An 18,140-nucleotide genomic window follows, 5' to 3' on the forward strand; every position below is an offset into this window, starting at 1 on the left:
ATTAAGTTGACTGGTTGGAATGGGGAGGTGCATATTCTTTCAGATTATTTAATGGAAGAAGATGCTGTTTTCTCATTCACAGTACAAGGTTTTAGTCTCTATACTCTCTTTATAGTATTGGTGCAGTTTGTAATCCTGCAATATGGAGTAGATCAACAGGTTTGGTTTTACTAATTTCACTTACGCTGTGTTTTGCTAGTCTTTGTTTTACAGAACATAAAGATGTAAGAAGGGGAGAAGCCTAATATTTCACTATAGAATTTGATTTACCTTTGGTATATTTGGTGCTTCCAACTCTCTTTTAGGTATCTGCTTCCTTTCCAAATCTTCATTCTGAACTTAACTTGCTGAGGGAGTCCATCAAATAGCTGCCTGAAATTCAGAGTTCTTTTACTGTTACTCCAAGCCTTTAATTTTGAATGTCATTACTCAATCAGTTTATAATTACACTAGTCTAATTTAAGAAGTTTAATAACAATAGTATACAAATTATAGGTCCTGATTGACTGAAAGATACTTCAAATACTGTAACATAGCCATCAATACTGACAGTGACATGAATTTTAAAACATAATTACTGTTCAAACATAACCTAGATTCTGCATTTCTTTCCATGTGCCTTAATTGGTGTTGATACAATTTTTTTTTGGAGGAAAAATTAAAAAGAAAGGATGAAGATTTGTGGTGGGTCTGTTGGCTGTGGGATAGCCTGGCACTTTGCCCCTCAGTGCTAGAACAGAACACCAACAACTTATTTTCCTTCCTGAGCAAGTAGGAGCTGATCTCTGGCTTTAGAGAGGATGTAAAATGTGGATAAACACTGTGCTTTGAAGGCAGAACACTTCTAACACAAACCAATTGCAATGCAAAAACATCTGTGATGTCCTTCTTTTACATAAAATACATTAAATGAATACCATGCAAATAATTAGCTTTACTTTATTTGTTTTGTTTTTGACATTTGCAGGAATTAAATAACTAGCATTGTATTCTCGTTTAGTAAGAATGGTAGTCAGAGTTCTTCTCTCCCAATTTTTAAAGGCTATGATCTTTATGTGAATTGTGAAGAGCCTAAAGGAATCTCTTTCAGTTAATTGTTTTCTTGAAGTGCAGGTCAACTTCGAGTGTATTTTGCAAAATTAGTTTTATGTAGACTCTGCCAGTGTCAAAGACCATTAAAATACAGCAACTATGAGAAACTTGGCTTACAGATTTGCTTTAGGATATTTTGGCTGTATTCATGACACATTACAACGAAAATTAAGAAAATATTTGTGGCTTGAGAATAAAATCTGCCGCCTAAGTTGAAGAAAGTAGTATGATAATGTCTTGCATCTTGGAGAGGGAGAGAACATTGCACTGCAACATTACTGTATTGTATTTTTCTCTGGAGCTCATATGGACTTAGGAGATGATTTTCTAATGTAATGGGAGAACATCAAAAGGTCCTTCTCACATTGGAGAAATAATATAGTACAAGAATTCTAGCGAAGTTTTGGCTTTTCACTACCTCATTTTACATTTTGAAGAAAGGGTTTCCTGCTGAACAAACACATGTTAGTCTGATAGCATTTTCCTGTATTTGAATTGTGAACAGTCAAATGACTCAAAAAAATGTATGTTGAAGTAGATACAGGGTTTTAGCATAGAATATGTGCATACAATAAATCTATTCAACTAATCAGTCTGCTTCCTTTCTCTCCCACCCCCTTACAGCTGGAAGTTCATCAGCTTCTGCTTACTATATCTAGCTTCCTCTCGAGACTTTCTGGGGTAGAGTTAACAGTGGTGGCAGGCATTAGTGAACAATGTCGTGATTATATTCTGTGGGTCTGTATAAGTTGTCATTTTCCATTGCTGCTATTTCTAATGGAAAATATGTCATCTATTTAGTACGAGCATATTATGTGTGCCGTGTGAAGTTGTATGCTGCAGGGTTTAGTGAAAGCATGTACATCACGATTAAACCAGTATGAAATATTTCTAGATTTCATTAGTGAACAATTTGGTGTTTAAAATGGAAAATTTATGATAAGGTTTTATTTTCATAATTTCTTACCTAGGATAACACAGGATGGATAGACTTTCATTGTTAATTAGTTCATAATTATGCTTTGAGGTTCTTTAGTGTATGTTAAGGCATTGCTTTGTGGTACAAAGAGTGTGAAAGAATTCGAAGAAGGAAAAATTAGATGCTTCCAGTTGTCTTATCAGTTGTAAACTTCATGACAAAATACTTGCAGTAAGATCTAATGAAATCTAATAGCCTGATCAAAAACTGTTATAATTGATTTTTATTGACCTGTTTTCTTTAAAGGATCACAATGTTATCTTTCAGAAGCAACTTCTGGACATTTGGAGATCCTGGTTAAACATCTGCAGAGTCAGTTGAGTATGGCATTTGAATGTTCTGGTGGAGCTTCAAATGTTTTAACAAAGTTTCAAGGTCCATTTTATTAAGACATTTAAGAAAAACAGAATAGATACTGTGATTGAAGAATCTTTCTAGAAATAGTTTTCATATAATCTTCCAGTGGACCGTAGACTGCTGTCTGTGCAGATGTATGTCAGAATTATTTGGGACAAAAGTCTAAGCTTAATAGTACCACTGCTTTTATTACCAACCACTTCTTTCAGTGTTCAAGAAATCGTTAAAACAATGAAAATAAATCATGTTAATACAATTCACTTACCTGTGGATGATATTCTCCAGGCATTTTGTACTTGCTGCTGGATTGTCCATGTCTGTAATACACAGAAGAATTTCTGAACTGAACTAATAGATTTTCCCACTGTTCAGTGTGTGAGCTGTGTTGGTGGAGTTGCAGGCTGTTGCTACAGACTGCTTAACAGAAGTTACAGCTTGGTATTTCTGGTTGCCCTAAGGCAAATTTAGAATAATTGCAAGTATGTTAACATGAGTTAAATTTTTTCAGTCTTACACAAAGTTTGTCTTTGTATAATGAAAGCTTGTGCCAGGTAGAGCACTGCTCTGAAGGCACTACCTCTTTGGAAAGGTGTTTAGCAGAGGCTACATCTGACCACACTGTCAATGGAACTGGAAATCAGGTGAAAAAAATCAGGATTTGCTGTAGGTTTTACCCATTTGGGAAATGGTATATTTTATTTTGTGCCATGTTGAGGGGCAGCAGAACTAAAACATAGTCCTACTTAATTTATTCCTAGTCAACAAAAATGTTTTGTATTTGAGCATGACAGGATGAGGTGGCAATCTTAGAAAAAGTGTTTATTAGTGGAAGCAGTGGGAGCTGGTGGACTTAAAAACGAGATTGAGGGTTGAATCCCAGTTAGTTGTTTATATTGTCAGGGAAAATGCTGAATCTCAGAGAGTAATAAAACAAAATTGCTTGGATCTTTGAAGTTGTATGGATATGATTTTCTTTCTCGTTAGGTACTTAGCTGAGAAAAATTGAGTTAAGTTACTTGAAAACAAAGTACAAAAGATTATGTGTTCAGATTATTTTTCACTGATCTCTGGAAGGAATGTAGTGATTTTGCCAGTAAGGGGCAGAGAAAACAGCTTAGAAAGGGCAATGTAATATTTCAGCAGATTTAGTTGAAACGGTTGGGGAAAGTTTAAATAGGAAGAATGTATTTATTCAAATGAATTTTTGATCAGAATGCCAGGAGGTCTGCCTGGAGTATGAAAAAATCATTCTTTTTGTAACATATAACTGACGTCTGTACTTAGAAGAATTTCAGCAGACGCTGAATGTACTCTATTTTGGAACTATGGTGAAGCAGATTTGGTATGACTGCTGATGGTCTTTTGCCAAGCAAAGAATGAGAGACCAGGGGTTTGACCTTACGGTAAGTTGATCCATCCAACAGACTTGCTATCAGTGGGCCAGATAAAAAGCTCTTTTATATCTGAATTAGTGACCTGTCGAGCTAATTGTTTCATGGTGTGATGGCAACCAACAATTTGCAAAAGCTGTGTATACTCTTTCCTGAGGAATCTGAAAATGCTTCACAGTCTTAAGTGAAGCTTTGCTATTTCTTCACCAACAAATATATGAGTATATTCCTGACTCTCTCCATGCCCTCTCAGGCTTCAGGCAATGTGACCAATGGGCCTGTTGATGTAATAGTAAGAAACTGGAGCAATTCAAGCCTAAGATAGCCAAGCAGCAAAATACCGTATTAGCTGTAGTGCATTTCTCTCCAAGTACTGCAGCTCAGTGGTTTCCATAGCAGGTACCAGGGCTGCTTTTTTTGGAGGAGACTGCAGGAATTCAAAGGCTTACACAACATCAGACATCACATTGTGCACAGAATTGTGCATCCTGGAATCTGTCTTGTCTTGGGTGAACATGAATGCTGCTCAGGCAGTTACTTGATAGATGAGCAGTCCTGTGTGGCACTCTGTAGCTGCCTTTGGAGACATTCCTCAGGGAAAGAAGATTGCTTTCATATCCAGCAGTTGCTCCACCTTCTTCAGTGTGCAACTGGTCTTGGAAAACGAATAAATAGAAAGCTTCTGCAATAAATACTGCTCTGAAATCTAACTCCAGAGCTGTGTCAGGCAGGGATGGGGGAAGGGAAAAAAAATCAACTTTGCCTTGCTTTTTCTGAAAATTGGATTGTGTGCAATCCTAAGTAACGGCTAATGCTCCTCACTAATGAGTGCTGTGCTGTGAGCAGATCCCTTATTGCCAAGAGTAGATGTTACTGGAAATTTGTGACAGAAAGCCTGTCTGAGCCCCAGCTGTTTTGCTGGGAACATGGTAGGTCTGATGAGTTGTGCCTGAATATCGAGCAGGATTTGGGGGTATTGCTGGAGGCTGACCATGGGGTCTGGGCTCCAGGACCCCCTTGCAGCTGCTCAGCGACATTCCTGTCAATTTTCAGTGCTGCTACTGGAAATGGATCTTACAGGAATGTCTGCTACTACTCTGGTGTATTTGCTTTTCAAGTCTATTTTCCAAAGTCTGTTGTAGGAAAAAATGTAGGTACCTGCCAGGTACCACTTCCTCTTCCCAGTAACTTGGGGTGACTGGGAAAACACAGCCCTTCTGTAAGGTTAAAGCTGAAACACATTGCTACAGTCTTACTCTGTTCTCCTTCTCATACCATTTCAAAAGCTGAAGGAATCAGCATTTTTGTTTGCCTCTTCCTCACACAGAATATGATCTCTACTTTCAGGAGGAGTTGCCCCATCCTTGATCTGTGTTGCTTGGATCCTGGTGCTGATAGTAGTCTAGATTGGCAGCAGGACGTGTGGTTAGTCCAGTTGTTCACAGGGACTACTGGGAGTCATGTATCAGTGGGAGATGAAGTGGCCCTGCTTTCCTTTTCCTCCACACATACTCCTTGGGATGATTCAGAGAAAGAGTCCTGTCCTGACTGACAAGAAAAAGAAGTTGACAGGAGTATTTGCTCTTCTGTCAGTAGTTTAACCTTTGCCTCACACTCTGCAGAGCTGCTGGGAGTCATCCCAAATGTACTGAAATGACCACAGAACCAAATCCTGAGCAGTGGCTGCAGTACTTCAGGCAGTCCAGCTTCCCAATCTGTATGGGTTCCCACTTGTTCCATCCATTTTGCATCAGTAGTTTGAGCAGGTCTCTCTCCTGTGCTGGTCATCCAAAGAGTTGTTTAAAGATCAAGTGTTCTTTAATTCTTGTCTGTGTGTTTGGCTCAATCAGAAGTGAGGTGTACTGTCATAGAAATTAGCCATGGGACCGTCCAGTCCCTTTTCATCCAATTCTTTGTACAATTCTGTCTAGTAATACACTGCAGTTGTATTGGGCAAGACCATGAATGCCCCAAGGTAAAAGGTACATCCTGTTTCTATTGTGTGGCTTAAAAGATCTTACTTGTGGAAAGCTATTGCATCTACACATTTTAATTTCAGAATTTTCTCTTTTTGCTGCAGGCAAGCAAAACCCACTGCTCTTTTGCTGCCCTTTCTTTGCTCTGTAGTGAATGAAGGGTTTCAGCTAAAGACATGATATCTCTTATGTGCCACTTAGCTATGCTGTGCGTAGTTGGCATGGTGATCTGTTCCTTTCACCTCCTAGATAGTGTTGAGGGGGAGCCCTGATTTCCTTCCCAAGACTCCCACTTGAAAAGTGGCTGTTGTTCTGCGTTGCAAGTGGATACATAATGTGCTATCAGCTGTGGTCTCCCCATGTGTTATTGCTGGGTCATTCTCTTCCTCAGGGGGTGCTAAAATTTTTTGTGACCTGAATCTTGCCATGAAAGTTTACAAAAGAAATTCAGAATTTGCAGACTTCCACGCTACAAAGACTAAATTTGTGTTAATGCATACTATAAATATAATGTACTCTAAGCAAAGGCTTTCAAATGCAAACATCAGAGAAAATTTGTTTGATTTCAGCTACAGTACTACATAAGTTCCCCATTTGTTTCTCCAGTTTTGCACATACAAATGCTTCACAGAAAGAAAATTATTACTGAGCTTTCCCAAAATCATTTATCTGTGACATTCTGCCTTGCAGCATACATAATGAGGAGGGGAAAAAATAATTTGTTTCTGTTTGACAGTATTTTGTTGGTTTGATGCAGTGTAAAGAACAGGCTTGAGGCCACTTCCTTTTGGAAGAGTGGTATCTGTATTTATAATGGTGGTATTACTACACAAAGCTGATTCTGATCACCCTTCCTCATTATTTGCTGTGCAGAAAATAAATCGGATGCAGTTATTTTGTTAAAAAGGTGAAAGCAGAGTAAGAAAATTTTAAGGCAGTATAAATGCCCCACTGTCCCTAAGCCAGCAGGACAGAACAAGACTGTGCATTTTTACTTACAGTGCTTGGTACTCCACAACGTTGCATTTGTCCCACATTACTTCGATGTTACTGTTTTCCCTGTTGGAAGAGGACTGTGATGTTAAGATGTGATAGTGTGACAGTGTGTAGCTGTAACACTGAAATCAGAATGGTGATTCACCAGAATTCCTGAATAGTAATTGGTAACTGATGCTGATGAAGGCACACGTTATGTTGGATAGTATTTCCTGTATCTGTGCTAATCTGTTCATAGCCCTCTCTGAAACACACACCACTACAGTGCGGCCAACATCTCCCTTTTTAATTTCCACATTAGCTGGCATAAAATCTTTCTGCAATTCTTAAATATGCATGGATATGCATATTTTAACACTTTATATTATTAATGCAAGTATTAATGTATTTGGGTAAGAGACTTAGAATGTTAAACTCAGCTTTCTTTTCATATTCAGTAATTTGTATTTACATATTTTAGAAAGAAAAGTTGGCCTAGAAGCATCTTCTGATCTTGAAGCAAGAGTAGAGTGACTTCAAAAGAAAAATGCTTCTGAAAGGAAATCCATGCTTATCTATTATTAATATCAGGTTGAACTACTTTCAGTATTTAGAGAATATAGCTTGTAAGGGTGGTATTTTGGGGCTGGCTGACCTCGAGGGGTTTGCTGCCCCTGTACCTTTGTGCTGCCATGGGTTTCTGCTGTGCCTGTTTTGTTGTCTTAGGCAATTCTGTCCTCCCATGGTGAAACCATTTGTTCTGCTAAATTGGGGAAAAAAAAACAACTCGGAAAAAACAAGGTCTGGGCATCGAATGGCAAAGCAGTGCAGGAATATACAGGAGCAGGTACCAACTCATTACCTATGAAATCTTGCTCAGACCTTGTTCCTGTGTGCTTTTTCTTTTTTCCCCAAGTGATGCTCCTTTATGTGATTGAAAGTGGTTCTTTTATTTAGTTCCTGCAAAACACTTGGTTTCCTAATGGAAATACATAAAAACGTTGAAATAAGATACACTATTGAATTAAAGGAGGTAAGTCTAATACAGTCATGACCTTCAGTACTGCCTGCTCCTGAAAATAAAGAGCACGGACAGTAAAAAAGAAATACTCATTAACTTAAACACACCCTGCTTTCTAATGGTCTGTATCTGTGTTAGAGGCCTAATTAGGAGCTAAAAAGCCAGGGAGGTGCCTCTCCAGTTTCTGTGGGTATATCTGTACGGGAAGATGAAGATCTGGAAGTTGCTGTAAAGCACCTCTTTGTGCTTTGGTGCCGTTAAGAAGGGCAGCTCATCGCTCCCAGGCAGGATTAGCAGCTCATGCGAGAGCTCTGGGAAGCCTTTACACTCCCTGTTCCCCTGCACAGCTGTTGGTGCTCGTGTTCTCTCTGCAGTTTGTAAAGACACATCTGCTGTTGCTGCTTGCTCCTCTTCCTTTTGTACTCCATAGACAGAAACATTTGCAGGTACCATGGCAAGGCATGTCAGCTGTGATATTTGAAATAAGATGGTTTTTGGGAGGCAGGTGAAATTTTCCTTCCCTCCAACTCAATGTTATCTGGATCCTGATTTTGCACAGTTTTGTAACTGTCTTCTTTCTTGCTTGACTAGAGAGACTAACACATTAACAAATTATGTAGGGCTATTCCTGGCCAGAACAAAAACATAATCTTATTTGAAGTAATTCTTACGGATTTTAAGAAATACCGTTTGTTTTCTACAAGAGATGATTTCATGCTTGATGGTACTGTTACCCTGCTGGATCTTTTCTATATAGAACAGAAAATGTATTTCATATTTCCATTTTTTATGCTTTTGTCTGCTTTAAAAAAAACTACACAAATGTATACCACTGATATAATAAACCTGCTTTGCAGCAGAAGTGAAAGGAAAAATCTCGAAGGTATAGCAAGTCAGAGGGAAATTACTTCCTCTAAATTCTTGAAAATGTATTTTTATGTGGTAATAGTATTAATATTTTTAGGGTTCCCCCCTCATTATTATAAGGACAAAATGATAATATCTTTACTGCAACTTTCCTGCAAAGTATGTCATTATGCTAGAGAAAAAAAATGTTTTCAGGAACATCTTGTAATGGTGTGATTTCCAGCAGCTAAACAATGAGAATGATGGATATGCGTTGGAGGTTCTCTTCTGGGTTTGGCCACTAATGTGATTTCTGGCCACAGAGTCCCTTGTGATTGAAAACTCAAAATAACTCTTCAAGCCATGGATTCTGTCCTAGATTCCTCATACCACCAACTGGTGATTTTTTTTTTTTCTGTGTGAAAGGATATTGTGTACAGGATTATTTTCCCCCTTAATGCAAGGGTCATTGTTCCTGTGCTGGAACATGCTCAGCAGTGACTAAATAGCAGATTCACATAGTTAAGGTGTTAAGGAAGCAGCCAAATCCAGCTGATTTTACTGATGGAATTTAATGTTGATACAGTTTGTTTCTGCACTGTAAAGTGAATCTATTCAGAAGGATGTCCTCCTACAAAAACTTCTATGGAATTTTTAATAGCCACAAGTGGTTGGAGCATTGTTTATACATCTTGTCTGAAAGCTGGAAAATGTTCCTGTAATCAAGTTTTAAAAAAAGGGAACATGTAGGGGGAAAGGAAGAGAGAGTAGCCTGAGAATATCCGTTGAGGCAAATGTTCTGAGACAATCAGATTTGTTCTCAGACATTAATGTATATTATTTTAAAGGCCAGAAGAAACATGTCTACCCGTTTTGTGTATGGGTTAGGAAAGGTTTGTTTAGTTTTAAGTCTTGCATTGTGTAAATATCTTTACACTTGCAAGATGTTTCAACTGCGGCAAAATTAAATTCCATTTAATTGTTCTTTGCTTGGAATGCAAATACTGAAGACCACTAATTTGGGACTGACACAGAAGAAGGAAAATGTTTATCTTTATGAAACCAAGAAGTCAGCTGAGCAATGAGAGTCACAGTGTTGTATTGCTTCATAAGTGGAGTTACAGAAGTAGTGTTTTGTCTGTGTTAGATATTGTTAAATGTTTGCTTTCTGCTGGTTGTGGGTATTTTACTGTGTCCTCTTGAGGGACTGAACTCTGAAGTCAGGTGAAGGGGTCAAGTGAGATTGCTTTAGACTTTGGCTGGTGACTGACAATCTAAAGGTAATGCATGAAGTTAAACACAGGAGTTTTGCTTCTTATAATACCATTGGAGACCTGGAAAAGATTTAAATTTTACTACTGAAAAAGACAAAAGTATCATGATTATGGACATGGAAAGTACTAGATTTCTGTTTCCTTTTATGGGATTTGCTCTAGTTTTCACTAACCTGTGGGAACTTTCTTTGCAAGCTGATCTGTTTCAGTTCTTTCTCAATCTCTAAAAGTTTTTGGGTTTTTTGGTGCTTGTTAGCTCAGAATGCTTCATATTGAGTTGTTGGTTAATGCTCTTCTTTGGATATTGTACTTGGGCTGTCCATAGTGGAGAATTATTTAACCAAGTGACATCATAACTGATGCACAATACACTGATTTCTGTGGTGAGATGCAGTTTGTTTGTTTTCCCTAACATGGTATAGTAAACAGAACTGTATTAAAAGTGTGTTCCATTAAGTATTGCATAAAAAATATTGCAATAAAGGATATTCATTTAAGTACCTTTAGTTCAGTTACAGGAATTGAATTCTATAGGCCAAGTTGGAGTATATTAAATATTTTTCTATTTTTTTCTGTTGGTAGTAGGAGTAGTATTGCAACATATATGATATTGTGTGTTTCTTTCTGTTTGGCCAAGAGTAGAATTTGTATTTTCAACAAATGTTTTCCTCATAAATAAAATATTAGTAATATATTGACGTTCTATTTAGTAGTACCTAAAGCTCTGAAGTTCTAGAAAAAGGAAATGCTCTCCTTGTAAGCTAAAAGATTTCACAGAAATTACTTACATTCGAACATTGTCTTTATTTAAAGATTAAAAGACAGCATGAAAGAATGCTGTAGCTTGTTCACTGTATTGAAATGCTTTTGTTCTTTTTTAGTATTCAAATGTTCATACTAACTCCTCCCATCCTCTCTATGTGTTTAGATTGGTGAAAGAAAAAAAAACAACAGAAATTACTTAGAGAGGACAGCTAGAAAATTTGTTTTACAGAACAAATGCATGGTATGTGCTCCATGAGTTGTTGTGTGTGGAGGATTATGTGATCCCAGGATTGAAGAAGAAGCGTTTGCTGGAGGCAAAAGGGTGGCCCTGGGAGGGGTCTTGCCAGAGCAGATCATCTCTTACCATGTACCTGCAATGGTTGCTTAGGATCCTGAGGATGTTTTAATCCACCACTGTGTGTTGCCCTCCTATGTTAATATTTCAAAAGCCTCAGTTGAAATACAGAAATACTGTTAGACTTTAAGACACAGAATTGACACAGCAGGGACAGTAGCCATAAAGTGACACCTTCCAGGCTGTAATGCCTCATAAGGTCTCTTCAGAAGCTTTGTTTTGGTGCATTGATTTTCCCACTGATACATTTTCTACAGCATAAAGAGCAGCACTGGAGAAGGGAGGCACTGACAGACAACCTGTAGAAGGCTGATAATAAGCCAGACATCTTCAGTATCACACAGAGGCCAATTCATGTGACTAGAGGACAGTGCACTTGGGAGTGATCCTGGCGAGTCAATCATCCCCTCTCTGTGCTGTTAGTGTACTGAGAGGAAGGAAAATACTGTCTATAGTAAGTTTCTAGAAGCTGAGCAGTACTGTAGCTCCCACTCAGTTATATCCTGACTCTTCTGTTCTTGTCAAAAGGTACTGAAATATTTTGGCTCTGATATTTAAATATCGTTATTTAAAGATGTTGCATTAATGTCCGGTTTTATCTACTACGTGCTCTCCAAGTGCAGAATCTTCTTTTCCAGCAGACTGCTTGTCTTGTAGCTGGCAGATAAATACTTGATGTTATTTCCTAATGCAAAACATAGTCTGACTCCATTTAGCTTTTTTTCTTTCTGTCTAACAGCATCATTAATTATACTGCGAGACTTGTCTCTACTGTAGCTGTGATCAGAGGAGAGGAAAATACAGCAGACAGTATCTGGGTGCTGCAGGAAAACACTGAGGTGTTTGATTTCTCTTTTTTTGTGGGTTGCTTGTGCATAGAAAACTGTTACAATTCACGTTGATTCTGAAAAAGCCATTTCACTTGTTCCAGATATTCCAAACCTGTCCCAAGCAGCCTTCACTGTGTAGTAGAGTAAGGGAGAAGAAACTGCAGTACCACTCACTGGTGTGCACATTTGGAAAGGGTTTGTCCTACTGGCTAATCCAGAGGTTTTGTAACTCGGCTTGAAGAAAAAGCAACACCATCTATGAAATCTAAATATTTATTGCTTCAAGGGGATTTTCTGCTTGGGGTTTGATTAGTATTTCCAGTTACCAGTGAAGGTGAGAGTTACCAAAATGTTTTGCTGCAGCAAAGAGTTAAAAAGTTAGCATCTCTTACTGCTACTGTAAAGCTGCAGTGTAATTTCATCTACAATACTGCAGAAATGCTTTAAGGATATCAGAATGTGCTTCCTAATTAAGAGTGTGGTTATATATGGTTTGCCTTTTTTATAATCAACATTGGGTAACAGTATCTTTGGTCAGTACTAAGTTAACTAGTTGGAATATTTGTGGTGTGTTTATGTACATAGTGTGTGTATAGTCCTTAATTCTTTGTGGTTTAGGATCTTGGAGTAAACATGTAAGACAAAGATGTGATGTGTGTATTTATAAGGTTTGATGAAAAAGAATCCTACCGCATGCAAGAAATTTTTAAGAGTGGGTGGCTTTCTGATGACATGAAGAGAATAAGCAGGTAACATATTGAAGTCTGCTGTTTGTTCAGCAGAAGACTGCCATTTCCTAAACTGAAAGTAATTTAATCATGTTTGTATCTGGAGTAGTTAAATTAAATTATTTGCCATAATTACTTCATGTCTAACAAGGTCTGTCGCCATTTGGATTTTGTTATGGTTTGGATCCTAAAAAGAAAGGAGCTTAACCACTGGATGTTGAAATAATCAATCTATTTCATTATTTGGATTTGAACAGAAGCTCTGTTCCAAATGTGTGTTTAAAACTCTCCTCTCAAGCCAAACTTTTCTTTGTAATACTATTGCTACAGTCTGTTATATGTGTGTAGGACATAAAGCAGTGGCCTTGACCATCCCAAATGACTGCGTTTGTTGTGTGTTGCTCTTACATACCTTATTAATTATTTTTGGTGTTCCGTTTTGCTGAGCTGGGAGGAAAAGCTGTACTATAATTAAGGAGCTATTTCAAAGAAAGTGGGTAGTATTAGAACTGTTATTATAGCATTGTTGCACAGGAGGTGAGCATTTGTAGTTGATGTCTAGTGCTGTACAAATGAGCAGAAGTAATCTCTGTCCAAAGAAGTTTCTTGCTGGGAATCTGATTATTCAAGAAAAGCAACAGTTTTATGCTAATGATTTTTGGTGTTTGCTGGTTGTCAGACAGAGACACAGGGTGAGGGTAGGGTGAGTGACAGACACACATTGGCATCCTCAGTAGCAACTGATGATTTTTTTTTATCAGCAGGGTCATATATGTGATTTAGCATGGCCAAGAAGAGACCTAAAATTGACTTAAATACAACAGACTCACCTAAACAACGTTAGGCAAAAGCCATGTTTGTGTTAGATAACTGATTCTGCTGCTGTATTTGTGTGTTCTACTGCTGGGAAGTTTTTGGTGTTAGGGGTGTTTGTTTGGTTGTACCTGCCTGCATCTCTCTCTCCAAAACAGCCAGATGAAGGGGCACTGATGGCATTAGGGGATGTCTGAAGTCAGCATCAGGATACACATCTTGTGTGTAGCATAGGTAGAATTTTATATATATATATTTATGACTTGAATTTGGCAATTAAGCGGTTGAAAGAAATCTTGCCACATTATATGATAGCAAGATGCCTTTGACTGTCTGTTTTCCTTTTGAAAGATAGGTTGTGTCCATAGTCATTCATTCAGTTACCTTACTTAGGATTTTTATAAAGCAGATTACAAATATATTAGATTTAGGTTTCATTTGTGTTGTTTTAATTTATTTTTGGTTTTTTTTCCTGAAAATGATGTAAAAGATATGTCCTGATATTCCATATAAGCTTATTTTTTCTAATCAGTTTATTAAGTTTTCTGTGATGATGAGGTATGTTTGCAAATGCTAAAAAATTGTACATTTTGCTCCATTCCAGTGCCTGATGACCTCTCCTTGGAAGAAAGAGAAGAGCTTTTAAATATTCGTCGCAGGAAAAAAGAACTGATTGATGATATTGAGGTAATTGATTTACTGTTAAGATCCTTAGAAGACTCCTTCAGTAGATTAAGTTACAGCCCTAAATATGAATTTCAGCTAATGGTTTTAAAAGCATGTAAACTACTTAAGCTAAATACTCCTAACAGTGAACAGGATTTATGCATCATATGTGTGCTTTTAAAAATACTAACTTCTGAATTTATGTAATGCAATATCTGCAGATGTCCACATTTGATCTGTGTAATCAAAAACTCATTGAACAGCAGATTTGCATCCAGGATAGGAGTGAGTGAGAAATGTGGGTAAAGAAATCTTATTAATTGATAATGGCAGCTTGGTCTTGGTGCTCTGGCACAAGCACACACTGAGAGTGTAGGTTCATGTGCTTCACAGTGATTCAGTTGTGGTAAAATCTTTAAATATCTAAGGAAGCCCTAAGATTGTTCACTTTTCTATTTTCAGGTAAATAACAAATACTAGAAAATAAAACCTAATTGATCATATGATTATATATGATAGATGATTTCAAAAGATGTTCTAATGTAGGTTAATGTACTGTCCTTTCTTCTTTTGACAGAGATTAAAATTTGAAATTGCTGAGGTTATGACTGAAATTGATAATCTGACTAGTGTAGAAGAAAGGTAAGTAATGCCAACATACTGACATGATTCAGTAGGACCTTGGAACAGGTATTCCAGGAACAGCAAGTGAAAATACCTTTCCCATACTAAACAAATGATGGATTACCTTTATTTAGTCTGTAATAAAGCCTGACTTTATCCCATGCAGGTGTGTCATTTGTTTGGATAGAGAATATGTTGTATGGAGTGTAATATTCTACTGTCCAGTTGATAAGGATATGGGATTCTGAAGCTGCAATTGCTTAAAGGAGTTGAAAATTGTGTAATAATTTTCTCCATTATAAAAATGAGTATCTTGATTTTGTTGTAGAAAATAAAAGTAGCCAAAACATAAATTAAAAGCTCATCTAAAGTCTTTTTGTAAAAGAGCGACTGTTGTTTTGTTTTTGTCTCCATATGTAGCAAAACTACACAAAGAAATAAGCAAATAGCCATGGGAAGGAAGAAATTCAACATGGACCCTAAGAAGGTAGAGAATTTTTTTTTTCATTTGTCAGGAGTCAAGTTTCTGCTTGTAGTACTATCTATGACAAATACTTTTATGGTTTTTTAAGAAATACTTCTGATAATGTAAGTTCATAGGCCTTACTTACACGTCCTGTGACACACTGAGCAGAGGGTTAAATTGGAAGCAGCTGTCAGGTCAGATGCCAGTTGTGTGCTTCTTTCACTTAAACAAATCCTTGATAATGGAGGTTACTTATCAACAACCAAATAGGCCAGATATTGATTGACCTGGCTTGCTTTGTACCTGATAGTGGTGTTCTATGTTGATATGTCAAATATAATAAATTTCTTTTTTGATGTGTGGTTGTTAGTGAGGCCATACTTCTTAAATGCTCAATTTTTTATCTTTAAAATACCTTTGCCATTTTTTAAAATTTGTTCTCATGCAGACTTTTTTATTTGGATATCTAAAGCCTGTTTCTGAAAAAGGCATCTGTGAACATCTGTATTTTTGTATATGTACATGTGTACCTATCTGATTTGTACAAGCTTGGTTACCAGTTTCAAGAAATCTGCTCTGCATGTAGCCAGGAAGTAATGCAGTTCTTTCTGGAGTGCCTCTCTGTTTCTTAAATAGTTGTTGATTTCCTGGAAAATTTCGGGACCTGCACATTCTCTTACCTCCCCTGCAATACTTAAAAGAGCTTCTTTGACATATTTGACCTTTAGCCTTTTCATATTTCATCTTCCTTGCTTTGTTTTATTGTCTTCTATTGTTTGCAGTTTTGAGTTTGTGAAAGGTATTCTTTAAGGTCTTTTTGGAAATAATTTAGAATTTGTTTTTCTGTGTTCTTGACATGTTTTCTTTCCAATTGTATTGAATTCAGTTAAATTTTTGTGGCTTTTCTGAAATGTTCCAAGTACAGTGACGGCTTCTGTTCTTCAGACTGTTTCAAGTTTGCCAGAAATTCTCAAGTACAAGATCCCTTTCTAAACTGCTGGCCATGTCTTTTATTTTTATTTTCCATTTTAGTGACTGCTTAAGTTCTGTTCTGTTGAGGGCAGAATACCCCCAAATATCCTGGTAGTTTCTTGTGGTCCTCCAGCTCTTTCAAGTCCTAGAAGTTTGTGGCAAAGTCACAGGATGATGTCAGATGGCTTTTATTCCAGCATTAACTATTTTTTGTTATGGTTCTTGCTGAATGAAATTATTTCTGTAAATAGATGCTGTGGCCACATTACTACTGTAACATAATTTAAACATGGTGAACAGACTTAAGAGTAGTAATTTCTTTATAATGCCTGTGATCAGTGGTGGCTGCAGTAGCTGCTCTAAAGCTGGGTCATGGTGCTGTTTGCAGCTGCTGTGTTACATTACAAACAGCTGAGGTGTACATCCTTATGGTGCTGGGAAAAGGTACCTGGGGTTCATTGGGAAAAGGATGTTTTTCATTCAGAAATACGAGGGAAGATGGTCTCTGGATTTAGGAATGCCGAAGAACTGGGGTAATAATACTTGGGTTGTACCCACCAAGTTTCCTTCTTTAAAATCAGGTAACAGAGGTCTCATGTTTTCATATTAGCAGGAACACAGTGAGGTGATTTTCCTTTATCATTTTATTTGAAGTCCATTACACATTCATGTGTGTGTGTAAAGCAGTTCTCCCTTGCCCCCTCTGAAAATAGGTGTGTTTTATGTACTTCCACAATGTTGTACTTGGGAGTTTGGGTTTGGTGAGCTCGTGTGGGAAAGGCTGTAATAGTAAAGTTTGTAAAACATTTCAAGAATCCCTCTGCAGAGACAAAGTTGTGCTGGAAATTCACTGTGCTGAAGTTGGTACTGCCTGTGTTGGGCCCAGGAAAGGAATTCTCTGTGACAAAAGCAGGGTTTAAATAACTGCAAAATTTATAATTGAGTTACTGTAAAAGTGATGAAATTCAAAGCAGATTTCATTGCAGTGACGTAAAAAAAAAAATAAAATCCATGCAATATTTGTAGTGAATATTGAAAGTGTCTGTAGCCATGAGTTTTGTGTGGGTAAGTTAAACTAGTACAGCTGTCATCTGTCTCCTGTCAGTCTACAGAAAGAAAATTTGCATCAAGACAAAAGATAGCGTAGGAGGTGGTGGGGGTTTACTTGGCCTATTTTCCCATTTATTCCAGACACTGAAGTTGCTGTCCTAGACAAATTACTTTTCCTGTCTGTTTGACTTCTGGTTCTTTAATATCTTAGGAATAATTTTTAAAAAATCCAGGAAAAGGAAAATTAAATTTATTTTTGCAATATGGTAAAGTGTCTGCTTCTGTGCACAGAAATTTGTTTTCCATACTGCAAGTCACATGTCCATTATCAGTAACTTGTACAACTTCAAAAAACCTATTCAGATCAGTCTGTTTATACTAACCATGAATAATATGGTCCAGGTGTTGAACCAAGGGAATCTGCTATTTCTGATATCAGAGGAAAGATTCTCTTTTGATTGTCAGAGATGAGAGCTTTTTGTATAACATGAGATGGGAAAAAGTGCTATGTTTTATAGTCAAATATTGTACAAATAAGCTTTGAAGGGATCACTTTTGAGGAAAGATCAGCAATTTCTGGTTCAAGATATAATGGGTATATTTTTTACAAAGAAATCATGTCTGTTGTGAAATGACTTAGAAAAATAATAATTTGTCAGAGATGCCTGGCATCGAAAGTTTTCAGATTATGATGAAATTGTTCTGAGAGAATTGCATTCCACACTTTCTAAAGAAAGCTTCAAGCTTTATAACATCACAGTTTACTTTCCCTGATAAATTAGGTCAGAAAACTGACCTTTTTTTTGTTGAGCAGGTAGCCATTTCATTATTAAAAACTAGAATTAATCAAAAAGAAGGATAACTTTTTTGAATGTTAATAGAGGGCCATGTATGCTATAAAAAATGGGATTTTTTCAGTTGTAATGAAATAAATAATCCTTCAACTGCAGAAATTGAAAA

At 37.1% G+C, this 18,140-nt stretch overlaps 1 protein-coding gene across 3 annotated transcripts in view; it reads left to right on the top strand.

Moving 5' to 3' along the window:
• CYTH3 (cytohesin 3) overlaps nucleotides 1-18,140 on the top strand; it is a 48,664-nt gene that overhangs the window by 10,806 nt on the left and 19,718 nt on the right. For 2 of the 3 annotated variants that reach the window (XM_058849587.1, XM_058849585.1), the window contains exons 2-4: nucleotides 14,007-14,089; nucleotides 14,646-14,710; nucleotides 15,113-15,179. In XM_058849587.1, the coding sequence (XP_058705570.1) occupies nucleotides 14,007-14,089; nucleotides 14,646-14,710; nucleotides 15,113-15,179 (215 nt within the window). Of the gene's footprint in view, nucleotides 1-13,972; nucleotides 14,090-14,645; nucleotides 14,711-15,112; nucleotides 15,180-18,140 lie in introns of those variants that run through there. The other variant, XM_058849586.1, reaches the window with a different exon arrangement.

This window comes from Poecile atricapillus, chromosome 14, assembly GCF_030490865.1.
Source record: "Poecile atricapillus isolate bPoeAtr1 chromosome 14, bPoeAtr1.hap1, whole genome shotgun sequence".
Taxonomy (NCBI): domain Eukaryota; kingdom Metazoa; phylum Chordata; class Aves; order Passeriformes; family Paridae; genus Poecile; species Poecile atricapillus.